Raw genomic sequence first — 26,274 nt, 5'->3', positions numbered from 1 at the left:
GGCTTAACACATTTGACCATGTCCCATCTTTATCCACATATGAAAGTTAAATTTAATGTTTGTCTATTACTCCATCCCTCAAGTACTGAATACAAATGGATGAAACCATCAACAAATTGAGAGGTGATAATTCAGATACTCTGGCAGGCTAAAAGGTATACTCAAAATTTACTCTGAGATGAATCCTCAAAAAGAAAAGGACTCAGACTGGATTTTGGGAGCATGGTGCTTTTAACTTTTGTGTCAATTTTGCCAGGATACAACTTGCAGATGGGGTTTATTCTAAACTGGTTACTGAGTTATTACTGAGTATTCAAACACCACCAGGGAGTTATTAAAATTAAGTGAAGGGAAATCTTCCATCTTATATAACACTAAAATGAATTATTTTCTATCTAAAACATAATCAAGACACTCATACAATCCAAACAAAAGAAGAATACTTACTTTAAGAAATCAAAATTGTGAAGGGTATCATTCCAGAAGTATTTCATACTATGGTGGGTGAAATAGCGAATCTGTAGAACATATAAAAAGGTTACATCAAAAAGCATTATCATCACTTGTTAATAATTAAGTTTACTAACACAAATTTAGCATATAACAACTATTAAAATTAAAGCAATCACATGTGACATAATCCATTTCTTCTAGTAAATATTTAAAATGTTTACATATAGTGATAAACGGGTATTTTATATGCATATAGTTTTATCTTAAAAATAAGTACAAAATTATAGACTATCTACAGTAGCATAAAATGTAACAATTCCAGTTTTTAAAGAAACATTGAGAATAAGATCACAATACCTGTTGTGACTGAGGCTGTGAGTATTTATTCATCTCAAGCCTATTCTCTTCAGCCAGATTTTCAGTTAAGTGAACTGCATGGCCATTTAAAACTTTATTAACCAGAGATTTTGAACTTGAAAATGGGGGAGTTTCTAGAGAAAGGAAGCGAACTTTTGCACAAAACCACGTTCTGAATTCATCCTTCAAAGAGAAAGGAATAAGGGTAAAGAGTCAATTATATATAATCATATATACAGTTTCCATTCTTTACACGATATATTATTTATTAATACTAATCTCTAAATGAGAAAGCGTCACTTTCTACTCACTAAATATTAAACCATTTCATGAAGATGCACAAATTCAAACATAAAGTGTTCTTGATCGCTTAGCATTTTATATACGTCATTCTTTACTGACAGAGGATCTCATAAAAGATTATGCATAATTTCTTGATTTAATCCACCTACATACTGAGACTGGGTATTAAAGCCTCTTATAAAATGCTTCCAAGTAGGATTACAAAACAAAACCTGGGGAGCAGCAGCACTGCACAGTAGAAGAGATCTGGGATACAGCCCTTTCGGGTAACCTTGACAGACCAGCCATCTATCTAATCTCTCAGTGCATCAAGAGCTATAAAAAAGGGTAGATTTGAGTGGCTCAGACAGTAAAGAATCCACCTGCAATGCTGGAGAGCTGGGTTCCATTCCTGGGTCGGGAAGATCTCCTGGAAAAGGGAATGGCTACCCACCCAGTATTCTTGCCTGAAGAAGTCCATGGACAGAGGACAGCCTACTGGGCTATAGTACATGGGTTCACGAGGGGTCAGACATGACTGAGTGACTAACACTTTCACTTTTTTTTTTCACTTTCAAGATTCCTTTAAACTCAAATCACTGGGATATTAGTCACTTGGAACACAAATGCTTTAGAAATACCAGGATTAGTATTTCTCATTGTATCCTAGCAATGATGTTCTCATCATATTTTATTTTGAACAGAATACACATAAACACATCATTTTACCCCACAAATAATTCACTACAAGTAATCCTGTGGACTTACAGTAGTCCTCAGCAGCACCACTTCACAGTCTTTGATTGCAGCTCTCACACAGGTCACCTTCACCCGCCACTCGGGCATCCAATAGAGGAGCAGGAGAAGAAAGCCACCGGTACACACCACTCCAAGAGAAATGATGGCAAGCTTCCAGCGACACAAATTATAGCCGTAAATCTCCTGCATGGACACAGTGATTAATAATCACATATCAAATGTTATGAGAGTTCCAACACAACAACCCTATCTTTCCCCTACATACACCACCAAGAAAGAGTTGAGTTTTACTAAGCTGATTTTAAACTTTCTTATAAAGGAAAAATTAGAAATTTTGCATTTAGGACTATATATAAGCATTAGCTAACATAACTTCTTAAGTTATATCAAATGAAAAAACATTTTCCTCTGAGTTTTAACAGTTCACAAGTGAAATACGAAGCACACTAGAACCATACAAGAACATACTAATACCAGAGGTATTACATAATCCCAATTCAAAAACACAGCCAGAAGGGGAAAAAAAATCACACTGACTTAGCTGCTGTTTTATTGTATTTTATTTTAGTGTTTTTTTAAATGTACTTTTCTACTTCCCTAGAAAAATAAACTCACACTTCACAAGTAAATTGTAAAAGCTGGTTACCATTTCATCTTCCTGACCCTGGTTGATAATCTTTCTTTCTTCTTTGTCCATATCTACAGTGGTTGGAAAGGTCGTGTGCTTCAGAACAATTGAAGATAACTGAGGGAAAGAGGAACAAACATCTTAGTAGATTATAGTATCTTATAGTAACTGCATACTATCAGACTTCTTGTTTGGATAAAAGTTTAACTGATATTTAAGTAATCACTAAAGTGCTAACTGATTCTCGTAAAATTTTCAATGGTGTGCCAATTCTTGAAACTGAATGACTTACTACTATCATAAAACTTGATATATTTCACTAATTAATTTATACTAGCACTAGCCCTGCTGCTAAGTCATTTAAATTCTAAGAGAAATTACAGTATTTTCCTTTTTCACTCTCCATACTCATCTACTGAGCACCTATCACATGTATGGCAATCCCTGGCCAATGGTCAATCTCTAATGCACGTGGACCCCTACTGGAGACCACCCTGATTCCAAGTCCACTGAGTAATCTTATTGTTCCTGACTACCCATGATGCTCATTTCTAGGAGAAACTTTATTGAGCTCATTGACAAAAAAAATCTCCTGTACTAAAAAAAGATTAAATTCAAACATTAAAGAGAGCTGCAAAATGTAAAACAATGCAGGTTTTCTTGCTTTTTTTTTTTGGATTCTGGAAAAAATATATATTTATTTGGGAAAATGTACTTATCTATTACTGCTTCAGTAAGTTAATATTCTTAAAGATCTATATGGCAATAACAGATATAATCCATATAAACAAAATCTTCTTAGAGTTCACAATAATTTTCAAGAATGTAAAAAGGTCTGAGCCCTGAGGTGGATGAGTTTGAGAGCCACTGCTTTAGACATGGCTGACCTCTGCAGAACACAGTGCAAATGTTACCTCCCTCATTCCAGATGCCATGCCTCCACTCATCTACCTGGTGGACAGCACAATCCTGACACATGGCTGGTACTCAAGAAATACTTCCTGAGTGACCTAATAAAGAATTTAGCTATATAATGTTTATCTGATATGAATTAATAGCAAAGTAAACCAACTGCAGAATTTCAACTTAATCCCCCACATCAGACTACTGAAATCTCCTGATTTATGTCATCAAGAAAATGACCAATAAAAAACACTGATGTGTCCTGAATGGGCACTCAAAGTTTCTCTACCTTGTGGTAGCCCTGAAGACAGGGCCAGAGGTTAAGTAGAGTCAGGACTTTCCACAGAAATAAAATGCAAGAATTTGATGACAAACACACACACATACACACACACAATATACATTGGACTTGGTGCCATCTTAGAAAAGAAGCCTCAGAGTTATCCTGTTTTTCAGAGGAAAGCAAGTCACATTATCATCCAAAACCTTTTAGGTAACTTAGTGACAATTTCTTCTCACACTAGGGTGTGTTGCAGCCCTAAAAAAGTACAATATTAGAGTCATCCCACCAATGTAAGCTTGTCCCATCAAATCAATATGACCTGAGGTAGCAGTTGTTCTCAAGGGCTATACACCTGATGCCATAGATTACATGCAGAATGAGCAAATCCAACCTCTTTCCGTGCAGAAAAGGTCAGCTGTTGCTGCCTGAGCCTGTAAGGTTTAGTCCAATCCTGCAAGGTTTCAAATGTACACATGCCTACCTTCAAAGCATAAGGCAAAGGAACTCTCTGCTCTGACACTGTCCCCACTAAAGAATCCAATCTGGGGTTCTTACCCTTTAATCTGTGCTCCTTCCTTAAATCCTGGCCTGAATCTCAGGATCATCACTCAGGATTTCCCAGGGTCATTTTTAACAACCAAAACATATAATTCTGACGCCCATTTCCCATCACCACCTAAAATATGCTTCTTGAGGGGAAGAACTTATTCAAATACTTAAATGGAAGAGAGTTCTGCTTCCAACCAAGATGTAAAGACAGACCAGACTAGCCATCCTAACTACTGGGTTGGCCAGAAAGTTCATTTGGGTTTTTCCGTAAGATATTATGGAAAACCCAAATGAACTTTTTTGCCAACCCAATAAAATAACAAAATTAATAAAATATCTAAAACTATATAGTTTTCAAGGAACTGGACGTCAACCAAACTTGTTGTTGTTTAGGCATTCAGTCATGTCCAAGTCTCTGCGAACCCATGAACTGCAGCATGCCAGACTTCCCTGTCCTTCACCATCTCCTGGACCTTGCTCAAACTCATGTCCATCGAATCAGTGATACCATCCAACCATCTCATCCTCTGTCATTTCCTTCTCCTCCCGCCTTCAATCTTTCCCAGCATCAGGGTCTTTTCAAATGAGTCAGCTCTTTTCATCAGGTGGCCAAAGTACTGGAGCTTCAGTTTCAGCATCAGTCCTTCCAATGAATACTCAGGGTTGATTTCCTTTAGGATTGACTGGTTGGATCTCCTTGCAGTCCAAGGGACTCTCAAGAGTCTTCTCCAACACCACAGTTCAAAAGCATCAATTCTTCGGAGTTCAGCTTTCTTCATGGTCCAACTGTCACATCCATACATGACTACTGGAAAAACCATAGCTTTGACTAGATGGACCTTTGTCAGCAAAGTAATGTCTCTGCTTTTTAATACACTGTCTAGGTTTGTCATAGCTTTTCTTCCAAGGAGCAAACGTCTTTTATTTCATGGCTGCAGTCACTGTCTGCAGTAATTTTTGAGCCAAGAAGAAAACGCTGTCACTTTCAACTGTGTCACCATTTCTTTCAACTGTTGACAACTGTTTCACTCAACGCAAGAAACTGATATAAAAATGGGAAGTATCTAGGTGAGCTCTATAATTGTCCCAGTTTACAAACTGAGTAATTACAGGATGCCACACAAAAAAAAGGTAGGACAGGGAACCTAGGGGGAGCCCAGCAATCAACCGAGTTGAAGAGATGAAGCTGTGAGTCTAAGGAAGTGCCAAAGTGACTGGGTTTGCAAGGCAGATTACCAGAGAAGAGGTGTGTACAGAGAATGAACACTAAAAATTTGCAACATGGGGACTCTTCTCAAGTCTTCAATTGAATACTGATCAGCATTTCTGTGTGAGAAAACTACCAAGACCAGGAGAAAGCCATTCAAAAGGTTTTAAGGGAAGAATGCATCAGGTTCACATGGGGGAGAGTACCTGTTCCCACCAACCACAATGGAAAACCTCATTAGTTGCGTGGAATCAGGAGGACCCAGAGGATTTTGCTTCAGTGGGTTTCCCTGGTAGCTCAGTTGGTAAAGAATCCGCCTGCAACGCGGGAGACCTGGCTGGGAAGATCCCCTGGAGAACAGAAAGGCTACCCACTCCAGTTTTCTCGTCTGGAGAATTCCATGGGATCACAAAGAGTCAGACTGAGAGTCTGACTTTTCTCAAAAAGTCGTGACTGAGCGACTTTCACCTTGCTTCAGTAGTAGGTTCAAATTAGCCCCAAACTAAAAGCTACTCTGGTCCTGCCAAACAAAACTTCTAGGACTTGAAAGAATAAAATTGTTTCCAAGTAAATGCTTCACAGAACCCAGTCCAAGGAGATTTACAGGAATGCAAACTATCTAGTTACCATGTCTGCTATCCAACTGAAACTTAACAGTCTTACAAAGAACCAAAAAAAGACATCCCATAATGAGAAAAATCAATGGACAAAAGAGGACCTAGAACTGACAGAGGTAACAGAATTGGTAGACAAGGCCATTAAAACAACTGCTGTAACTGTAGTCCACATGTTCAAAAAACAAGAGGAAAGACTAATCATGTGAAGCAGACACATGAAAGATATAAAAAATAACCAAAATGAACACAAAATAAAAAGTATAATATCTGAGATGAAAAATATACTAGATGGAATTAACAGCAAATTAGATATTACTGGGGAAAAAAATCAATGAACTTGAAGACAAAGTAACAGAAATATTGAAAATTAAAAAGAGAGGAAAAAATAGACTAAGGAGGGGGGAAAAAGCTAGCATAACAGCATCAATAAGCTGTGAAACAACCTCAAGTACTCTGATATACACATAAGGTAGAAAGGAACAAAAAATAAATAATTCTATAATGGCCCCAAAATTTCCAGATTATATGAAAAGCTATAAACCCAGAGATCCAAGAAGTTCAACCAACACTAAGCAAAAACATTAAGAAATTACATCAAGGTATATCACCATCAAACTGCTCAAAATTGTAATGAAAATAAATTTAAAATGACATTAAATTTTTTGCTAAAAACAATGCAGTAAAAAGACAGAGCAAGATCTTTCAAGTGTTAAGAAAATGAAACTATGATGAGAATTCTATACCCAGCAAAAAAATATCTTCCAAAATCAAAATTGAACTAAGTCTTTCTCAGATATAAAAGCTGGTAAAAATTCACCAACAGCAAACCTACACTATAAAAAGTTAAAGGAAGTCCTCAGACACAGGGGGTAAAAAAGATAACTGATGGTAATACAGATCTCTACAAAGGACTGAAAAAACCAGACATGGTAACTATGTGGGTAATTATATACAACAACAGCACAGAGAACACTGAGAAAGGAAAGCACTCTCTCATAAGGTTCTTAAGAAAGCAGGAAAAGAACGGCAAGGAACACCCAGTGTAAGCAATTAAGAGAAAGACTAAAATTTAGAGAAGAAATAAATGAAATTAAAGAAAAAAAGCTGGTTCTTTGACATCAATAAAAGTATCATTTCTGATTGCACGTGGGGGTGGGGGGTACAATTATCAATATTAGCACTATGGCAGGAGACACTGCTTTAGATTATGCAGACATCAGAAGGAGAATCAAGGAACCAACAAGCAACTTTATACAAACATACCAACTTTTTTGCAGGTCTGAACTTACTTCCAAAAAAAATTTTTTTCTTTTAAATTATTATGGACCAGGGAATGGCCATGAGTTGGTAACTACTAAAGCTCACTTAAAAGCTCAGTGATGGTCCATTAGAGTTCATTATACTAATTATTCTACTCTTTAATAATGATACTATTCTATTCTTCCTACTTTTTAATATGTATAAAAGATGGATTGAGAGTTTGGGATTAGAAGATACAAACTATTATATATACAATGGATAAACAACAAAGACCTACTGTATAACACAGGGAACCATATTCAATATCTTGTGATAAACCATAATGGAAAAGAATGTGAAAAAGAATGTATATGTGTGTGTGTGAACAACTGAATCACTTTGCTATACAGCAGAAATTAACACAACACTGTAAATCAACCATACTTGAATAAAATAATTTTTTTAAAAAAGCCACCCATCTGAGGTGAAAACAGAAGAAAATTTTCAGAGAACAGTCATTCCTGGCATGAGGGGATAAGATCCTGAGGACTCTGCCTCTGAGTCCCAAATCTACTGACTCAATGTATTATGTATCAGGTATTATCCATAAACTCTTATTCCTGGGTTTTGAATCTAATCCTTCTTCACTCTCGTCTTTTACCCATTGCCTACAAATATAGATGCACTTTCTCACTTACATAAGTTCTAATTTTTCAACACAGAATATATTTGTAGATAAATAAGCATGCTTTTATAATTTTAGAAAAAGAATTACCATTAAAAATCAATGTTTTCATTAATTTCATATACTCATAACTATTTAAAATATCTGAGAGAATACACATTAGTCCAAGATAACTACATTTTCATCTCATATGACCACAGCAAAAATACTTAAATGAGCTATTACATGATGCACTGCTTAGAACAATCTGAATTCCCACTTATTTAAACATAATTCTTGACCATATTACCTCATTACTCATTTTACAAGTGTTATTTTTCTGAAATTTAACTTACTTTTTAAGGCAAAATTCTTATGTCTTACCAAGTTTTACCAAAGTTGAAATAGTAAAAATAATTTAAGTAATTCAAATTAAAAGTTTCTCTAAAAGTCACCAATTACTAGTCTCTTTAGACATACTATACTTCAAAGGAAATTACCAAGATTTCACTTTTCACATAAACTTTTAGTAAAACCCAGTGAGACAACTGCAACAGCTTACATTTGAACATAAACATGCTGAAAATATATATTTAAATTTTAAAAACATGTACATAAATAGAAATCCCTTATCATTTCTATGACATATCTATGAAGATAAAAATCTACATGAGCATTTCAAAATATATTACTTATAAAGGTGAAAATACATGTTAAACACTATTCTACTAATTATCTAATTAAATATTTAAAGCTTTGATATCAAACTTCTAAAATCCACTGACTTACAGAAGTATAACTTCTGGTGGTTTGAGTGCATGTGTTTTTTAATCAAGTCAATTTCTAGATCATAAAAAACAAAGAAATTTTTCTTACCAATAGCACTATATCATCATTCCTTCCAACTGTGATATTAGCAGAACTTTCAAAAGCCAGCTCTTAACAAAAACAAAATAAAACTACACATAAAAATTCATTCAAATGAGAATTTTCTGCCACGTACTTGTTTGAGTTCTTTTTGAACTGTTTTCAAAATGACTAAGACACTAAAATTCAGAATTTTTTTAATGCACCAATTTTTGTGGATTTTCAAAAGATATACCTTCAGCCATCTGACCGCCACTGAAGAGCTCCTAATATTTGAATAACTCGCATCTAGCTAGTGTATTGAAGTCCCAATTCCACAGTGCATGACGAGCCTTGATGTTATCTAAACAGCAAGCAGCTTATAGGCTATTGTGCTTAACCAAACCCTTCCTTGCATTTACAATGAACCTGATTTTTTTGTGTTGAGTAAGAACAGCAGCACAGGACAAGATGAAGCTATCAGGAATAAAACTCACTAAATCTAATTTTTGTGAAAGTTAACTTTTTCTACTACTGTATAGTATTAAATCTAGAATAAGAGTCAGATCTCATTTCCTAAAACAGGATGAGTTGGCCTCAACAAGAACAGAAATCCCAAAACTTAAGGTATCTTTGCTTCAAACCTGAGTTTCACACGAGCTGTAACAATATTATAAGAGTATGTGTGGAGGATTTTCTTTGAGGATATGTATGTGCCTAGAGGATATGTATGTAACAATATTATAACAGTATGTGTGGCGGGTTTTCTTTGAGGACATGTACCTGCCTAAAATTCCAAAGTAGATAATTTTACAAGGTGATTTCATTAATGATCTGCCACTCAAGTAAAACCTCAAGCAAACTATATTCTGAATAAATATTTTTAATTTTTTACTTCAGTTGGTATTTGCCAACTTCAGGGAGACTGGAGTTAAAAGAAATAAAAACATACTATTTAATGTTCACAAAATTAAGAGTTAAAAAGTTCTCAAATGATACGCTTCATAAGTTTGTAAACATGTACTTTTGAAGTCTTAAAAATTAAAACTGCACTAAACTTTTGGGCTACCTTGTATTGTTGAAAAACAAAATGAATCATCCTACTTTATTCTGTAGTTCTAGATTCTTTTTCTGGAGAATTAAACATACCTACTCATGTTAAATAAAGATTTGATAAATACATCTTTCAAGACCACAAAGCAAAAGGTATCATAAAAATCCTAAAAAATAAACAGCACAGCCAGCATTCTGAGTATAATTTCATTGTCAAATGTGTAGCATCCTCAGCAATTAAGATGACCTTCTGCAATTCAAGAACAGTTCTACTGAAATAAAATGTGCAGTAGTCAACTGAAATAAAATGTGCCCTAACAAACATGAAATCTTTACTCACTGTACAATCTTAATTTTAATATCTATACAAATATTTGTGTAAAAAGAACAAAAAAATCTCAATCTCCCAACTGCAGTAACAAAATTGTGAAAAGGGTAAAACTTAACACTCAAGTCAGCTCCTAACAATAAGAATGACATAATATAATTTAGTGAATACATGGAAATTTTACAAGGATACCAGCTAAATTTTAACAAAGCTCTACTCAATACCCATTTTATCACTTCCCATCTTGAACTTTCTCTTATAATACATGCTTTTGTTTCTGTGTTTAGGCTTAAGGAAGACCATTGTATCCAATATACACCAAACCAAAACTGTATTTACATTTGCAAAGTGCAGTCTTTGTATAATTTATTTTTTGTGAGTTACAAAACAATGTGATAGCTTAACAAAATAAGTTATAATTAGGAAAGGTAATGCAATTTTCTGTCTTAGGGTCAATTAAAGAACATTAAGAGTTCTAACTTAACCTGCACTACAGCATATGTGCATACATTTTAATAATTTTTTATTATATACACTATTTAAAAAAAGAAAGAAACCCATTTATTCAGAGAAACTCCATGTGGTAAGACTATCATTACACAACATAATGGCTTTGAGTATTACAGTCAACTGTATAGCATTTAATCAGTACAAACTGGGAGAAGGCACCTTTGAAATGACAAATGGCATCTATGCTTTATTTTCATTATTTTAATTTAAAAAGGAAATGACTAAAATTAATCATTTACATACATCATAACTAAGTTTGCATAATTAATTTTGTTTACTTAATATGAGATTTTTTTCATTTATTCAAGTTACTCTGATCTTAACACTTTTATACTTCCCCTTAAATCTTCCTCATGTATTCAACTTTCTAAAACTCCCTACTCAAGGAGAGTTTTCAAAGTACTGTAATTGCTAGATTTATTTCAAAACTTTACTAGTAGACAGGCTCACTGTGGTTAAGACCAGTCCTAAACTGTGAATATTCAAAACTGGCAGAACCAAAAAGGCCTCAAAAGAAAACTGGCACCCACCCCTAAAACAAAAGGCTGAACAGATCTGTAAACTGGTGACATAGCTAGTGTGTCAGGATGGGAAGGGAGGAGACTTCAGTACTCTTTGAATGCTCCTACCATCTATGTGCAATAATATTTTTAAATAGATAAGGAGAGAAAGAAGAAAGACTGAGCATATGTACAGAATTCTAATTCTACCACACACGGCCACCTGTGGGCCTGAACCTATGGGAACCTCCAATGGTCTCTATTAAAGCATTCCACTCTGTGCCTGCACAGCACACTCTCACTGTTATTTTACCCCAGACACAGTAAAGTAGCCATTTGAAGGCTCCCTTAACAAATATATTTCAAGAAAGCTACAGTTGGCTCTTTTTATTTTTTTATTATTTTATTTTTCTATTTCCTCCATATTTTGGCTCCACTGAGGAAAAGTACTAACCAGAGATACAGCATAAGCAACAGCAAATTTTGAATTATTTTATCAAACTAATTCATCTATAAACCTTAAGTGACCATATATGCCATGTTCGTTACTATATTAGGAACAGTAAGAGATATACATTATCCCAAAATACAAAAAAAAAAAAAAAAAAAACAGAAAGAAGAGTACAGAACTCAAGAGTCAGCTTTAACTTGTTCTTAAATGTCAACTAACTCCACATGAACTATTTTGCAAGTTCCTTCACCCATCTTGGTTTCAATTTCTCCACTAAAATGAGACGGTTGTAATAAATCACCATTCATTCCAACCATGAAAGTTTTTGACCTCCTGAAGTATTGCCTGTGTATATAGCCAGCTGTTGCACTCTTTCACCATTAGGTGGTGCTCCAACATTGGTAAGAAAGACTGACAGGTTTCACAACTTTGACAAGGCAATCACTGATTTAAGTATGATTAAAGGTAAGAAATTTTATACACTTTTTTTAGTACCAATGCAAATACTAATATGACAAAGTAGGAGCTTCTCATAATAGAACTTCTGCTGCATGTGTCTCGATGGAAAATAAGACATCACAATAAACATAAAACACATGATAATGGGGAGGGGAAGGCAGATATTATTCCCTTCATACAGACTCCCAAAATCACACTCATCTGAAACTAGAATTTAGGGTACAATGTTGTAGAACCAGGGAGGAGGGAAAACAGTAACAGTTAAAGCTCATGATCCTACTGGAGAACAGGATAAGGTAAAGTATGAAGTTATGTGATAAAATTACTTATCTTAACTGCCAACAACAACAAAAGCACCTTTATACATTGCTGCTAAGAGTGAATCTGTACTAGCTTTTTGGGAAATCAACTGACGATATACAAAAACTTAAACCTCCTACATACTCTGACCCAACAATCCCAATAAGAAATCACACATGTACCTATACGTGTATGTTATCACAAACCCTTTCTTCAAATTCCTCTCTGCACTGTTAGACTTCTGAAACAGAATATAAAAGTTTTGCACTTTTTTTTTCCTTTGGGAGTGAGACTGGGTACTTACAAACAAAAAACCTAGTTGAAACAAATGAGAGTATTTTAAACACTCACAGAAGAAACTGTATAGCATGGGCATTTGATACAAAAGAAACTGACAAATCAAGAGTTCTAATAACTATGTAAATAAATCAAATTGTTTGAGCCTAAATCAAATTGTTTAGTAATTCCCAAACTAAAAGTTAGACTTTTAGGGTTAAGGGATTAAATGGTACAAACTATTATGTATAGAGTGAGTTACAAGGATACATTGTACAAAACAGGGAATACAACCAATATTTTATGATAACTATAAATGAAGCCTAATCTTCAAAAATGTGAATCACTATTATTTTACACGTGTAACTTACATAATATTGTACATCAACTATACTTCAATTTTAAAAAGTTACTTTATAGAGGTGCAGTAAAGGTTTTCATTAAGCAATATATACATGAATGTTTCTTCTATTTTAATGCAAATTAGTAACTATTTCTTCTAAACTGTAATGCTGTTAGTCCAAATCCCTAATAGCTTGTTTGACATTTCAATCAGCAATTTAAAAGGTGGTCTTTGAAATCTAGACACATTAATTCTAAGACTCATCTTTCACATTTTAGCATAGTTACAACTGGGATATAGCTTAGGTGTCACTGTTGCAGTTGACAGTTGACCCCAGTGATGCAGCCATCAATGCATGCTCCTAGGACAGTGTTTATAGCATTGTCATTTCAGCTGAGTGAAGTGCTTTATTGCACTACAATGCTCAGTTTAAGGTGATGATTAAAAGTATTCCAAAAGACTACACTGTAGTTGAATATTAAAACATAAAGTGATCATTTGTGCAGAAAAGTATCAAAATAGAGAAGCAGGGTGGAAAGGAAGGACTAGGATTAGAAAGGGGCGGGGGCAGAGAAGAGTAGAGAGAGAGAAAAAAAAAGAGGGGTGAACAGGAGAACTTTCCAGAGAATTATACTTCTAAATCTTCAGTATGTTAAAGAGTCACACATGGACTACAGATTTGTTCATTTTTCTTATAACAACAAACTCCAAATAATTTTTCTTCATTAACTCAGCAGTTCACTTCAGGATTACTGTATTATGCTTGTAAGAATATAAAATTTACTCATGATCTATACTACAGTATGGCTCACATTTCGTTCTTCCAAACATTATAAAGACTCAACCACAAAGAAGCACAAAATCACCAGGAAACCATTCTGTACAAAGAGTCCAATCCTGCAAATTTACAGCTACAACTGACAGGCACTTGGATCAGCTTTTTTCAATTATGTGAATGTGAGAAAACCCACTTTACTCTTTTTTCTCCAATTTGAAACCTACCCAAGTTGACTCAGCACGGAAAGCAAGTATAAAGCCCTTATATCTGCATTCAACGAATACTTCAATAATATGGAACTTTAAGTTTCTGTTGGAGAGGATAACGGCCTTACTCAAGGCACAACTATCACAGAAACCTAAACTTCCTCATTTCCTGTGGTCATTCTGTAACCCACTATTCAGGATTAAAGAAAAAAATCAATGTGTTTGGGTACTACTGACTGACATTTGTAGAAGGATTTTTAGTTTACAAAATATTTTAACTGGCATTATCTACTTTCAGTTTTCAATCAATATTGTCTTTTAAAAACTGAAGAAAAATAATCTTCACTTAACTAAGATTAGCATTTTGCACTTTCCCTAGAAGGCCAAGCATGGAATGACTTTATATAGAAAAGCCTTACCAACACATTAAGGGATGTCATGTAGATAGCACCATCCATTTTCCAAAAATTCATCTGAAAGCAACACATACTTGAAATGCATGCTTTCATATGGAAAACAGTGACTAAGTTCCCAAGACAGAGCACAAATGACCTTTTTACCTACCACAATGCAGCTGAATTCTACTTCCTATCATACTAGCCTGGGTCATGGGGCAGGTAGCCAGGTGACCAAGCCTCTACTTCCTCTGCCCACTTCTTAATTATTAATATTTCCCAAGCCTCCACTTCCTCTGCCCACTTCTTAGCCATTAATATTCTCTATGCTTCTGTCAGGGGCAAAGGGTGATACCACTGTCCCATCAACCATGGCAACCACCAATCAGTACTGTCAGCACTGCTCTCTCCCAGACCCACAGAGTCAAACATCTACTGACCACATTTTGCTAACACCAAAAAGGCTTGTTTCATCTTCCAAAAACCTGCTCTCCCACTTGCTGCCATCACTACTAGCTCCCCTCTACCCCTTTAACAGATAAGATAGCCCTTGCCTCAAAAGCCATGCCAGGAATTTGGAAGTCACCCTAGACTCCTACCTATCCCACACCTTCTATATCCATCTGGGCTCTGTCTTATCATCTCTGCTTTTCTCATACCCACCTCCCCTATCTGCACAGGCATGCCTCAGCTCGGGTCCAGAGCCTTCTCCAGTCTCCCCCATTCAAACCAATAGAAGAACCAGATAGCATCATTTCTCTTTGTTTAAAATTTCCAGAGCTTGCTATTGTCTGCAGCAGCATTTCCCAATTGATAAAAGTCCCTCCAAAATTTTAAAGGCATTGCCTGCTCATATAAATTGAAGAAAAGTACTGAACTAAACAAGGTGCAGCAGCCTTTTACTAGCAAGTCTTTGGAAAGTTTACAGCACACTGCTACTATGCGTTTGCCCTCCATGGGAAATGGGCAGAAGAGGCCCGACAGGCTCCAAGACAAAGTCCTTCGGAGCCTGGCCTGCCTAGCTGTCAACATCCTCCTCCAGTCAACAGTGATTATTATTCACCTCCTACAAACCTTAATCCAGTCTATACAGAACACAGCTTGCAGTTCCTCTAAGAGCCCTACTGATTCCTCATTCCATTCCTTTATGTAAGTTGTTCCTTCTGCAAAAAATGCCCTCCCCTACCTAACCTAGTCTGGCTGAAGACCTCCTGCTAGTCCTTCCAGACCATGGTCAACTACCTTCTCTAGGAAGCTCTGATGAATCTCTAAGAAATGAAATTTTTCTCTTATAAAGTATGGAGCGGGCATTGTGGTTCTAGCATGCAAAGAGGCTGGCTCATGTAAGAGTCGAGAGTACATCTGACTGAGTTTCCCTGAAGGGTCTCCCCATCGTCATTTCACCCACTCCCACCCAGGAGCAGCAGGGGTGCTGCTGGCAGCGGTAGATGGAGCTGGCGCTGTGGCAACCCCATGGATCACTCATTCTTTTTGGACTGAAAAGCTTTGTTTCTGTTTTAGAGACAATTTTTCATTATTATGGACAGAGAGTCTCCCAACATGTTCATCAATGAACTTAAAACAGGGCCTTTATCCTAGCCAAGTATTAGTATCTTGAAATCTAACCCCAGACCAATTGTTTGATTTAGGGAAAGGCAAATTGAAAACACCAAGATTTTGCCAAAGTACTCTAATATTTCAAAATAAATCTAATAATATTACATTAGCATTCCAGCAAGAATCATTATGGTTGATCACTACTTCTTATTTCATAAAAAATCATTTGTTGGAATGTCATGTCCACACATGCCAAGTACGTGCTACATTCTGGAGATTACAAAGATTACATTTCTAACCTCAAGAAGCCAAATCTAGGTTAGACAAGTAAGCAAACATATCACACAAAGCGGTTGCATACTGCAGTGAAGTATGCATCACGGGAGCACTGAGAGAAGGGAGGGGCACAGGGAGGGAGGACGAGGCGTGAAGGGGACAGAGAAGTCTGCAGAGAAGAACTAGCTCTCCCTTGATCTAAGACCTGATGACCTGAGCGGTGAAGTTCATCAGGCAAACAAGCCGTACAAAGACGGGAAACGAGAGAGGGATGGACTCCAAGTAGAGGAATTACCACATGCACAAGTGCTAAGGTAAGAAATCTGAGAAAACGTCAGGGCATACACGTTGCCTGAACTAGCTGGAGCAGAGGATGGCCTCTGAGGAATGGTTGGAAATGGAGCTTTAAAAGATGGCACAGAATCAAATTATGATGAAAGACCTTGTTTGATAAAGTTATGGATTAACTTGTATGTAATGAAGCTTCTGAACTTCTCTCAACTGAAAGAGACCGAAGGCCATGAGGAGGGGCCCACATTCCCAAAGAATACAATGTGAACGGGGTGCAGTGCAGCAGTTCTGAGTTCCCTTGCTAGACTGTGTACCTCTAAGAAGGCAGAACTCACTTATCAGTGTATACCCAACATTCGGTCCTGTGCTGGGCACCGACAGGATCTAACAAAGTATCCAATAGTTAGATATGCTAACACAAACTCAGGGCTCAACTAAGAAGCCCTAACCCAGCCTCCTTCCTTACTGCCTATAAAATCACAACTCTTATGCACTACAGTAAGTGGTAATTGCCACAACTTTTAAAAGAACACGCAGAAAGGTCACTCGCTATGGGATGCAGAGAAAGGATTTGGGGAAAAAACACATTAAGATGCTTTTGAACCTGAAAAAATTAAGCAGTTTTTCTATTCTTCTCACTAAAAACTGAACAGAAAATACCTGTGGATTATAACAAGTATATTTTCACATCAAAAGAACTCAGATAAAAATAGATTAAATAAAAATAAGTAAATGACAAATAAATAAAAATAAGTAAATAACAAATAGATAAAATAAAAATCTATTTTAACTAAGAATTTGCTAGATTAGTCTTTCAAGTACTTAAGTGCTACTTAAGCCACCTGCCTGTAGTACTTTACATTTTACTTAGTAAACTGAATTATATTATGATAATTAGCAGTCAAGTAAGAACTCTGGTGCTTGGGGATATAATAAAAATAGTAAGGAAAAAATATTTGGTCCAAGAAGAACCAGTGACTCACATTTTAACGAAATCAATCCAAAGGCCACAGAAGTGAAACAAATGTCAAGCCCTCTTTTTAAAGAAAAGATGAAGACATACTTCACTAACCAGAATTTCTAAATAAGGGAACATAAAGTCCTATTAAGAAAACATAATTAAACATATTTTTAGATTTTATAATGTAGCCAGGGAGAGGAAAAAAAAAGGTAACAGTAATACAGAGGATAGGGGGGTGAAGAGTCTGAAGACACACCCAGGAACATCAAGATAAAAATAAACATCAAATGTATAAGAGACACATGAAATTAACACTTTTTAGGATGTTGCTACCAAAGACACAAAATCATGGTATTTTTCCTATGAAAAGCCTGAATTAAACAGTATGTCATTATGGCCTGCTACTCTAGTTGAAAAAAGAAATCCTCAATCACAATCCACACACTCTCTCATCACACACACACACACACACACACACACACACAGGGCGGCTTGTTTTGACTATGTTAAATATTATTAAACTAACAATAGTAATTTACCAATTACTGGGCCTCTTACCCTCAGAACTCTCTAGGTTTTATTATCTCCATTCAGCAAATGAAGAAACTAAAAACTACTTAACTATAGAGGTAGTTAAGCGATGAGGCTGGAATTCAAAATCTCTTATATGTATAAGGTTCTGAGACCACATTTTAACCAATATACCATGCCCTCTACTGGGGCATATGACTGTTAAATCTTTAGAGACCATGACATTTCTTTAAAGAATGGGGTCTTCTTACTGTGCTACCCCCACAGTGATATTAAGTTCAAATACTTTAAGCTTCATGGAAAATATTAACAACTTATAGTTGTTTCAAGATAAAGCAAATCTTGCTCCCAGTAAGGTGACATTCACTCTTAAAAACACTGAAAGTAGCTGAATATCCACCTAAAATTACAAAAAGTACCAACAGTGCCCCAATAATCCCAACTTTATTCCTTAGCCCTTAATTCTGCTAGTGTGTGGTATAAAACACCCAGTATAACCCTAGGGAAATAGATTTTCTTAAACACCTAATTTCTTTCTCTATTATTCACACTGTAGAATCACATCACACATGGATTTAATTACATCAATCCAATTATCTGTGCTGCAAGAAAAAAGAAAAACACTCTAAATAACGGTGGTAGGATGCTTGCCCTCACATCCTCGTACCAGAGTGCGCAGGCAATGGAGACTGACTCTGCTGTTCCTCCGTCGATCCAAAGTCCAGTCCCCATGGAGATTACGACTCCAGAAAAAAAGTCACCTGTACTAACAGCTGGGGAAAACACTAGCTTTTGAGAACTGAAAAACAGTACGTTGGTTAACCAGTTTTCAAACTGGTGCCTTCCTAAACCACTTTTTCACGGGTAATTTTGACTACACAGGATTTTACCTTAAATGAGAATTAAGTCCAAAGCCCCTACATAAAACTGGATTTCACTTTACTCAGGACTTCAGATCAGAAAGAATTAGGATCCAAAACACTTGTCTTTTATATAGCAGAGTAAGCTACTATTTTTCACCCCACTTTACAAGTGGGAAAAAGAGAGCAATAGGATGCTGTAAAGAAGCCACACTAAACACATGTGAGAGCTGTTCCATGACTTACTTTAAAATAAACTAAAAATGTAATAGAAGTCTGTCAAATGATCAAAAGCAATACTTTAAAGCTGGTTCTCAACGGAGAAAAAAAACAAACCCACAAACATCCACCAAGCTTTGAGGTGTACCATTACTACACAGTTCAAACTAAAGACAGGGTGAAAAGAATACCCAACCAACAGAAAGCTTGTCCTTTACCAACATGCGGTCACTTACCTCTCCAGACATCAGTTTCCTTTTCTATAAAAAGAAGGGACTAATCTAAATAACCTTTGACTGTTCAACATTATTATTTTCCAATCTCATACCTCCTTATTTCAATGTCCAACTCATAAATCTTTTGTGAAAAAAATAAGAAAAACTAAGTATGAGTCAATTAATCAAGTGTGCTAAGGTAGAACAGTTCTTCACTTCGCTATCAACAACAGTCAGAAATACTTTTATTTAAAAATTTTGAGAAAGATTATATAGACATCAGCAAGTTTCACATCATGTACTCAGGAAATTCTACTCTAACTCACTGTTCCTGGAAATTTTATTTCTAACCTAACTAATATCTGACTGTCAATGGCTTTTTTTTCCCCAGGGAGGTGGGGGGTTATGGAGGCCGTGGCTTGTGGGATCTTAGTCCCCCAACCAGGGACTGAACCCAGGCCCCTGGCAGTGGAAGCAGAGTCCTAACCACTGGACTGCCAGGCAATTCCCTCAACAGATTATTTAAAAGCAAGATCCATAGCAAGTAAGTGAAAGGGTTAACTGGACAAAAATTTTGATTAAGAGATTGATTACAACTTACTTCACGCGTTTCAGGTCACATGCAAAAAAGAGACTTCAAACAGAGTACTACTCCTTCCTGCATTCTCAGCTCATCCTAGTTTTAGTGGCTTTTGGTGACAGAAGGGGTGAAAGATGCATTTTCACCTGTAACTTCAAAGACACATGCCTCTGGGCAGCTCCATTCTCATAAATCTGCAAGAACTCTTCCCTTGGGGAGACACCTTATGGTACATTAAGTCCTTTTTAAATTTGGACAGTCTCTAAGTTTGTTATTTGAGTTAATGACTTACCATCTCACCTAGCAAAGGCCCCAATACAAGCCTTTGGGTTTAAGTATCATGAGGTCTGGTGTTAGGAAAGTTCTCTCTGGAGAGCTGGTCTATGGAAACTCTTCAGCATTCCTCATCCTTAACTTTCCTCACTCTCAGACATTTGACACCTGGCCAACTCTCCTTTTCCTTCATTCCACTTTTTTCCTTTCTTACTGAAGATCAAAAAGTAATTTCAACTCACCATTGTAATAGTGATCGTTTCTTCCAATTAGCATTTATTCATGACATTTCATATTATCTCTATGTTTAATCTTACTAATACAAATGTTTTTATCTCAATTTTATAATTACTAGTTACCATTAATTTCCCTGTGGCTTCCCTTGTGGCTCAGCTGGTAAAGAATCTGCCTGCAATGTGGGAGACCTGGGTTCGATCCCTGGGTTGGGAAGACCCCCTGGAGAAGGGAAAGGCTACCCATTGCAGTATTCTGGCCTAGAGAATTCCATGGACTGTATAGTCCATGGGGTTGCAAAGAGTCGGACATGACTCAACGACTTTTACTTCACCATTAATTCAACATATTCTACCTTATAAATGATACTGACTTTTCTCCAGATTAAAAAGCTTAGAACCTTTTATTTTTTAACCTGAATGTTAAAATACGTGGCCCAATTCTGATCCTCTCTTATTCCTCTACTCTCAACAAATGAAGATTAAAGACACTATCACACACACACACAAAAAGACGCTACCTATCATTTCCTTGCACATTACCTGGACTAGTTAAATGGGTCAATTAGAATACAGTTTGATAACTACAGATTTACTGTCTCCAACAAACCAGTGGTCTTCATTTCACACAGAAAAACTATGTTCCAAAACCAAAGACTAAATCTCATCAGCTAACTCTTAGATCCAGATTGAACCAGATGAGCTATCTAGCACATTCAGAACACATTCCATCACTGGAACAAACCTGAATATGTACCAAGTAGATCTCAGACATCAGACTGTGTTCCTTTAGCATACCACTGACAGTTGTTTTAAGAATGTTGTTTTCAGTAAGTGATAAGCTGCTAACTCCTATTCAATTTAAGATCCATTCACAAGGTCATCCGCTTAGATTACTCCGTATACCAGTGAACAGAAACCAGCTTTAAATGAACCAAGTAATCAATATCATTACGAAATTGTATTTCTGTCTCCTAAGATTTTAGAAATTACAACCCTCATTGTCATTTACAGGCATGAAGTTCCCATTTCCACCATCACCTAGACCAGTGGGAAAAGTTACAAAAGAAAGACAGAATTCCACAGGATGCCCCATATCACTCATCACTGCCCATTTCCTAGGACTGCCATCAACTTTAGCAATAAAGTATATTCACATCTTGAAACTTTATATTTACAGTGGTTACAAAACCACCATACTAAACAAGCACAGCCAGAGTCAGTATATAGAATGGAAGGGGCAAAAAAACTATTTACTACGTGCCAGGAAGAGTGCTCTTTCCTTTACATATGCTCTCAGCAGGTCCTCAAAACTGTGATGTAAGTACTAGTATTCTCCTTTGTTAATAAAACAAGAAAGAAAAAGAAGAACAGGGAAGTTAAGCAAAGGAACAGTATGATAATTTTAATAACCAGAGCTACCCCAAATAAAGCTTCCTGGACAAAGAACTCAGCCCTCTTACTACATAATTTGAACACGGAGTCAAAGCAACGACTGTCAACTTTATTTTCAAAAGAAATTGCTACTTAATATTTTTATTATAACTGCACTACTTAGGATTTAAAGTAACCAGGATCAACATTTTTCCTACTCAATTCTCTGATCAAAAACAGGCTTTGTTGTTCTAATGTTCAAAAATCTCACTTAGCTGTCTCACCCTCACCTGATCTAATGGTGGGTAATGCAAAAACAAGGACACTAGCAAAAGTAAACTTGCATGACAGTGATTAATAAAAGGCCCACTATTTCAAGCAACTGCCTTTAAAAGGGGTTGCTAAACCATAATGGGATGCTCACAAACTTTTATTTTGGCAACTATAGCCTATTCTGCAAAGCAACAATCCTAAGAATACCACATATATTCCAGTGAAACAAAATTAATACGTGTGCTGAATTTTAAGCAAAGGCAGAGCATTTTTAACTAGGTAATCACCCTTCAAAAGACAATCAAATCAGATTAGCAGCAGTCTTCAGAAAAGTGTTCATTTTGCAATAATCTTAAATGTTCCTGCATTTCTCAAAGATTTAAAAAAATTCTAACTTCCTGACTCAGAGATCCAAAATAGCCATTACATACACAAATGTTCTACTCATTTAGTTTGGAATCATGTGCAGGAAACCTAGGTTTGTGTTTCTAGGTTTACAACCCCATACCCATTCATTTTGCACTAATATAACCACTAAATATAGCTCTAAAACACTGATGATTAAAAGTAGTTAATTATGTGAGTGATTCATACCTCCTATGTCCAGACACCAAGATCCAAGGATGTTTCTTTCAGATCTATGGGAAAAGGAATGATAAACACCTGTTACAAAAGCTTTCCAAATTCGGAAGCTCTGAATTTTTGTCAATCCCCAATCACTGGTGGTGCTGGAGAAGACTCTTGAAAGTCCCTTGGACAGCAAGGAGATCAAACCAGTCAATCCTAAGAGAAATCAACCCTGAATACTCATTGGAAGGACCGATGCTGAAGAAGCTCCAATAGTTTGGTCACCTGATGCGAAGAGCCGACTCATTGGGAAAGATCCTGACGCTGGGATAGAAGGCAGAAGAAGAGGGCGACAGAGGATGAGATGGTTGGATGGCATCACCCGTTCAATGGACATGAATTTGGGCAAACTCCGAGACGGTGAGGGACACGGAGGCCTGGAGTGCCACAGTCCATGGGGTCGCAAAGAATCGGACACGACTTGATGACCAAACAACAACAAAATCAGATTCCCTCGGCTCCCCACGCCCGCAAAAGGAAAAGAAAAAAACCAGGTCACACATCCATCAGAACCTAACTTTTCGGAAGACGTGGGGAGAAGGAAAAGCTATAAAGAGAGCGGTCACGTAACTACTGGAGGAAAGGGCCCTAGGTGTTTCTAGAGTCGAAGTGAGAGGCCTTTGGCAAGTTAAGTCACTTTTCCCCTCTGGGCCTCACTCGGCTTAATGCGGTGACTGGCAAGGCTATTACTCCGTGATTCCTCAGTAAGCACCCAAGCAAACCCATCAGGCTCCCTGCCAATACTGCTACCTTCGATCTCACCATCTCCATGACTTTCTAAAAGCGCTGGACCACCTCACCATCTCACTCTCAAATCCCAACACACTTGCCTCCCCAACTAGCGGCGTTTCCTATCCAGGCCTTCACACCCACAACGTGAAGCCCTTCTTCTCGCCGCACCTGTCCCAGACAATCAACAGTCTTAGCGCTCCCCTCCTCACCCTACACACACCTTCCCCGAAAAATGATGCCCAATTCCGGCCCGAGAAGGCCGACCTGGTGCCCGCCACCCCCAACAATACCACTGACCTCTTCCAACCTCCCACATCACCACCACCACCCGCTCCACGCCCCGTTCACCCTGCCCTCCGCCGTGACGGGGAAGCTGGAGCCACTCACCTGGCGCCCCGGCGCCGTCTCCCGGGCGGCCTGCCGTCCGGAGCTGCCAAAGAGCCGTGTGGGGCCGGGGCCGGGTTCGCCGCTGTAGCCGCCGCCGCTTCACCTCAGCCCAGCCCCATCGCCCTCGGCCGGCGCCGGCGGCCGCGGGTCGCTCGAGCTCGAGGAGCCGCCGCCGCCGCGCGCTGCGGCTCCGGGTGAGGGGAGGGAGGCGCCGCGGCGGGGCCCGGGCCAAGCCGGGCGCTGGGGCGTCCGCGCTCTCCTCCTCTGCGCCCGCGGCGGCTGCGTGCAGCCGCAACAGGGCGAGAACAAGGGCGGGCGACAGGGGGAGATAGGCAGGGGAGGGGGGCGTTCTGCACTCCGAAACTGCCTCTCGCAGCCAGCGACGACGCGAACCCCCCTCCCCTCAGCGGTGGCGCCCGGATCAAGCTGCGGGGAGAGCCAGCGAGCGGACAGGAGAGCGCGCGCTGCTAGCTCGGGACTCCCGCGCCGGATGTGAGGTCACGTGCTTGCCTCATCCAGCGCGGAGGGCGGAGGGGCGCAGAGGGTACGCCGGGAGGGGCGGGGCCGGAGTGGGCGGGGGCGATGGCCAGGCCCCGCCCACATCTTCCCCTTCAGTCCCCTTTCCCCAGGCCAGAGCAGAAGAGAAAGAGGGAGTAAGAACGCTGCTGAGGAGCTGTGTGTTGGGTAGGTTACTAACGCAGGACGGCATTTTTTTTTTTTTTGGCGGGAGGAGGTGATATTTGCCATCTTGGCCGCCGTGCAAAGACCAGTTTACAGTCCAAATCCTCATTTTATGAACAGGGAAACCGAGTTGTAGTGAGGGGCCTAGCCTGACTTGCCCAGAGTCAAGGTCACAGAGGTAGCTTGTACAAGAATGATGGAGAGGAGGTCAGATCCTGGCTCGGCTCGCGGTTCCTTAACATTACACTCCCCCTTGCAGAAACCAAAAACTATAGATCGCATTTAACAACCGACTCAGCGGTGCCCAGCCTTGCGAGGAGGACTGGAAGGCGTACCCAAGAGAAAGCTCCCACGCGCCCACTACACCTCCTCCAGTGATAGGGATTTTCTTCCGACAGCGCTGGATGCAAATTAAATACTTCCCCTAGCAGAAGATTTATCTCGGGGTACAGAGATGAACAAATCTTCCGGCCGCGTGAGCAAATCGCAAATTCGATTTTCGCGGCGTCCCTTGGGCGACCCGCACAAGGAGCGCACTCAGCCACCTGTTGCCTCGGGCTCGATTTTCGCGGCGTCCCTTGGGCGACCCGCACAAGGAGCGCACTCAGCCACCTGCTGCCTCGGGCTCCGGCCATCTTTTCGCCCTAAGACTCTCGCCCGTGCCCTTTAGGCCCCGCCATCACTGTTAGTGTCATTCACCTCGCGGCCAACAGAACTCCCATCTGCAGGGGCGGAAGTACGGAAGAGGCTCCGGACCTCTGGTGCACCGCCCTTGGGAGCTGTCAGGCTCTGGTTCCTGGCACATGATCCTACAAGTTGGGGGTTGCTACCCTTGATCCACGACACGTGGTGACACCTCATCTGAGACAGCACACACCCATGACATCGATGTCGCCTCACCAGGAGCCAGGAACACGCTCCTGGGCCTCTATGTCACCTGGAGCGGGACAGTTTACGCGCACTTCCTCGTACCGCGTCGTGTGGCGCACACTGTACCCAGATGGATCTGTAGCCCTCTCTCTAGCCCATGGGATCAGTCTCACTGTCTGTTTCCTCCCTCAAATGAGTAAATGAGATAAGGAGCGTGGTCGTTGTTGGGCAAACTATAAGAAGCTGTCTTGGTGGGGTTGAGCCCATAAAGCTTCCTTCCTCACCTCTCACTGCTACTTGGATCCTCGCTGTTTTCCCTCGGCCATTAAACAAGCTTAGCTCCTAAAAACAAAACTATGGCGCCCAACCTCCGCTCCAAGTACCCTCTCCAGTTAGCTTCCAAGGGCTCCACTCCCTCTCATGACCTCTTAAACAGTGGTCTCTCTGCTGTCTCCACTTCCTCATTTCTCCTCACTGGGCATTCCAGCTTCCCCTCTTCTCCCCAACACACACCCTTCCTCATCCTGCTTGGGTAAGATAACCCCTGAGTTTCATTCTCCCAAATCTTAGTAGGCATTCTGCAGGCATTCTCTTTCTGGGTCTCTCTGTTACATTTGACAATTCAGATGACCCCCACCTTCTGGAATCTCAACATTCTCTTGGTTTGCGGAAGAGTATACTCTTCCAGTTCTCACATCTCAGTAAATAAGGCCTCTGCCTCCTTGGGTGGCATCCTTAAGTGCCACTAATCGTGAGTCTCCACCTTATATGCAAGACTCCAAACCCACAGTTCTTCTCATTCTACTTTTAGGAGATCACCTCCAACCTCACGTTGCAATTACCCAATCAGCAGTTGCAGCCCAGACCTCTTCCACAAGAGTTAGACCCAAATATCCAACTGCCTGCCAGGAAGCTCTAGATATCATAGGGGTGCCTCAAACTCAGCTT

The 26,274-nt window shown here is 39.0% G+C and overlaps 1 protein-coding gene across 6 annotated transcripts in view; it reads right to left on the bottom strand.

Annotated features, from left to right (window-relative positions):
• Positions 1 to 24,269, bottom strand: part of ATP13A3 (ATPase 13A3) — a 79,451-nt gene extending 55,182 nt beyond the window's left edge. For 3 of the 6 annotated variants that reach the window (XM_005201490.5, XM_024989650.2, XM_024989646.2), the window contains exons 1-6: positions 23,776 to 24,269; positions 22,624 to 22,667; positions 2,498 to 2,596; positions 1,861 to 2,034; positions 811 to 993; positions 448 to 518 (exon numbers count right to left, since the gene is read on the bottom strand). In XM_005201490.5, the coding sequence (XP_005201547.1) occupies positions 448 to 518; positions 811 to 993; positions 1,861 to 2,034; positions 2,498 to 2,548 (479 nt within the window). In that variant the 5' untranslated portion in view covers positions 2,549 to 2,596; positions 22,624 to 22,667; positions 23,776 to 24,269. Of the gene's footprint in view, positions 1 to 447; positions 519 to 810; positions 994 to 1,860; positions 2,035 to 2,497; positions 2,597 to 8,817; positions 21,721 to 22,623; positions 22,668 to 23,775 lie in introns of those variants that run through there. The other 3 variants (XM_059884753.1, XM_005201492.5, NM_001192585.1) reach the window with 3 other exon arrangements.
• Between the last annotated feature and the right edge of the window lie 2,005 nt (positions 24,270 to 26,274).

This window comes from Bos taurus, chromosome 1 (assembly GCF_002263795.3).
Source record: "Bos taurus isolate L1 Dominette 01449 registration number 42190680 breed Hereford chromosome 1, ARS-UCD2.0, whole genome shotgun sequence".
NCBI classification, from domain to species: domain Eukaryota; kingdom Metazoa; phylum Chordata; class Mammalia; order Artiodactyla; family Bovidae; genus Bos; species Bos taurus.
This window is presented reverse-complemented; position numbering and strand designations above follow the sequence as displayed.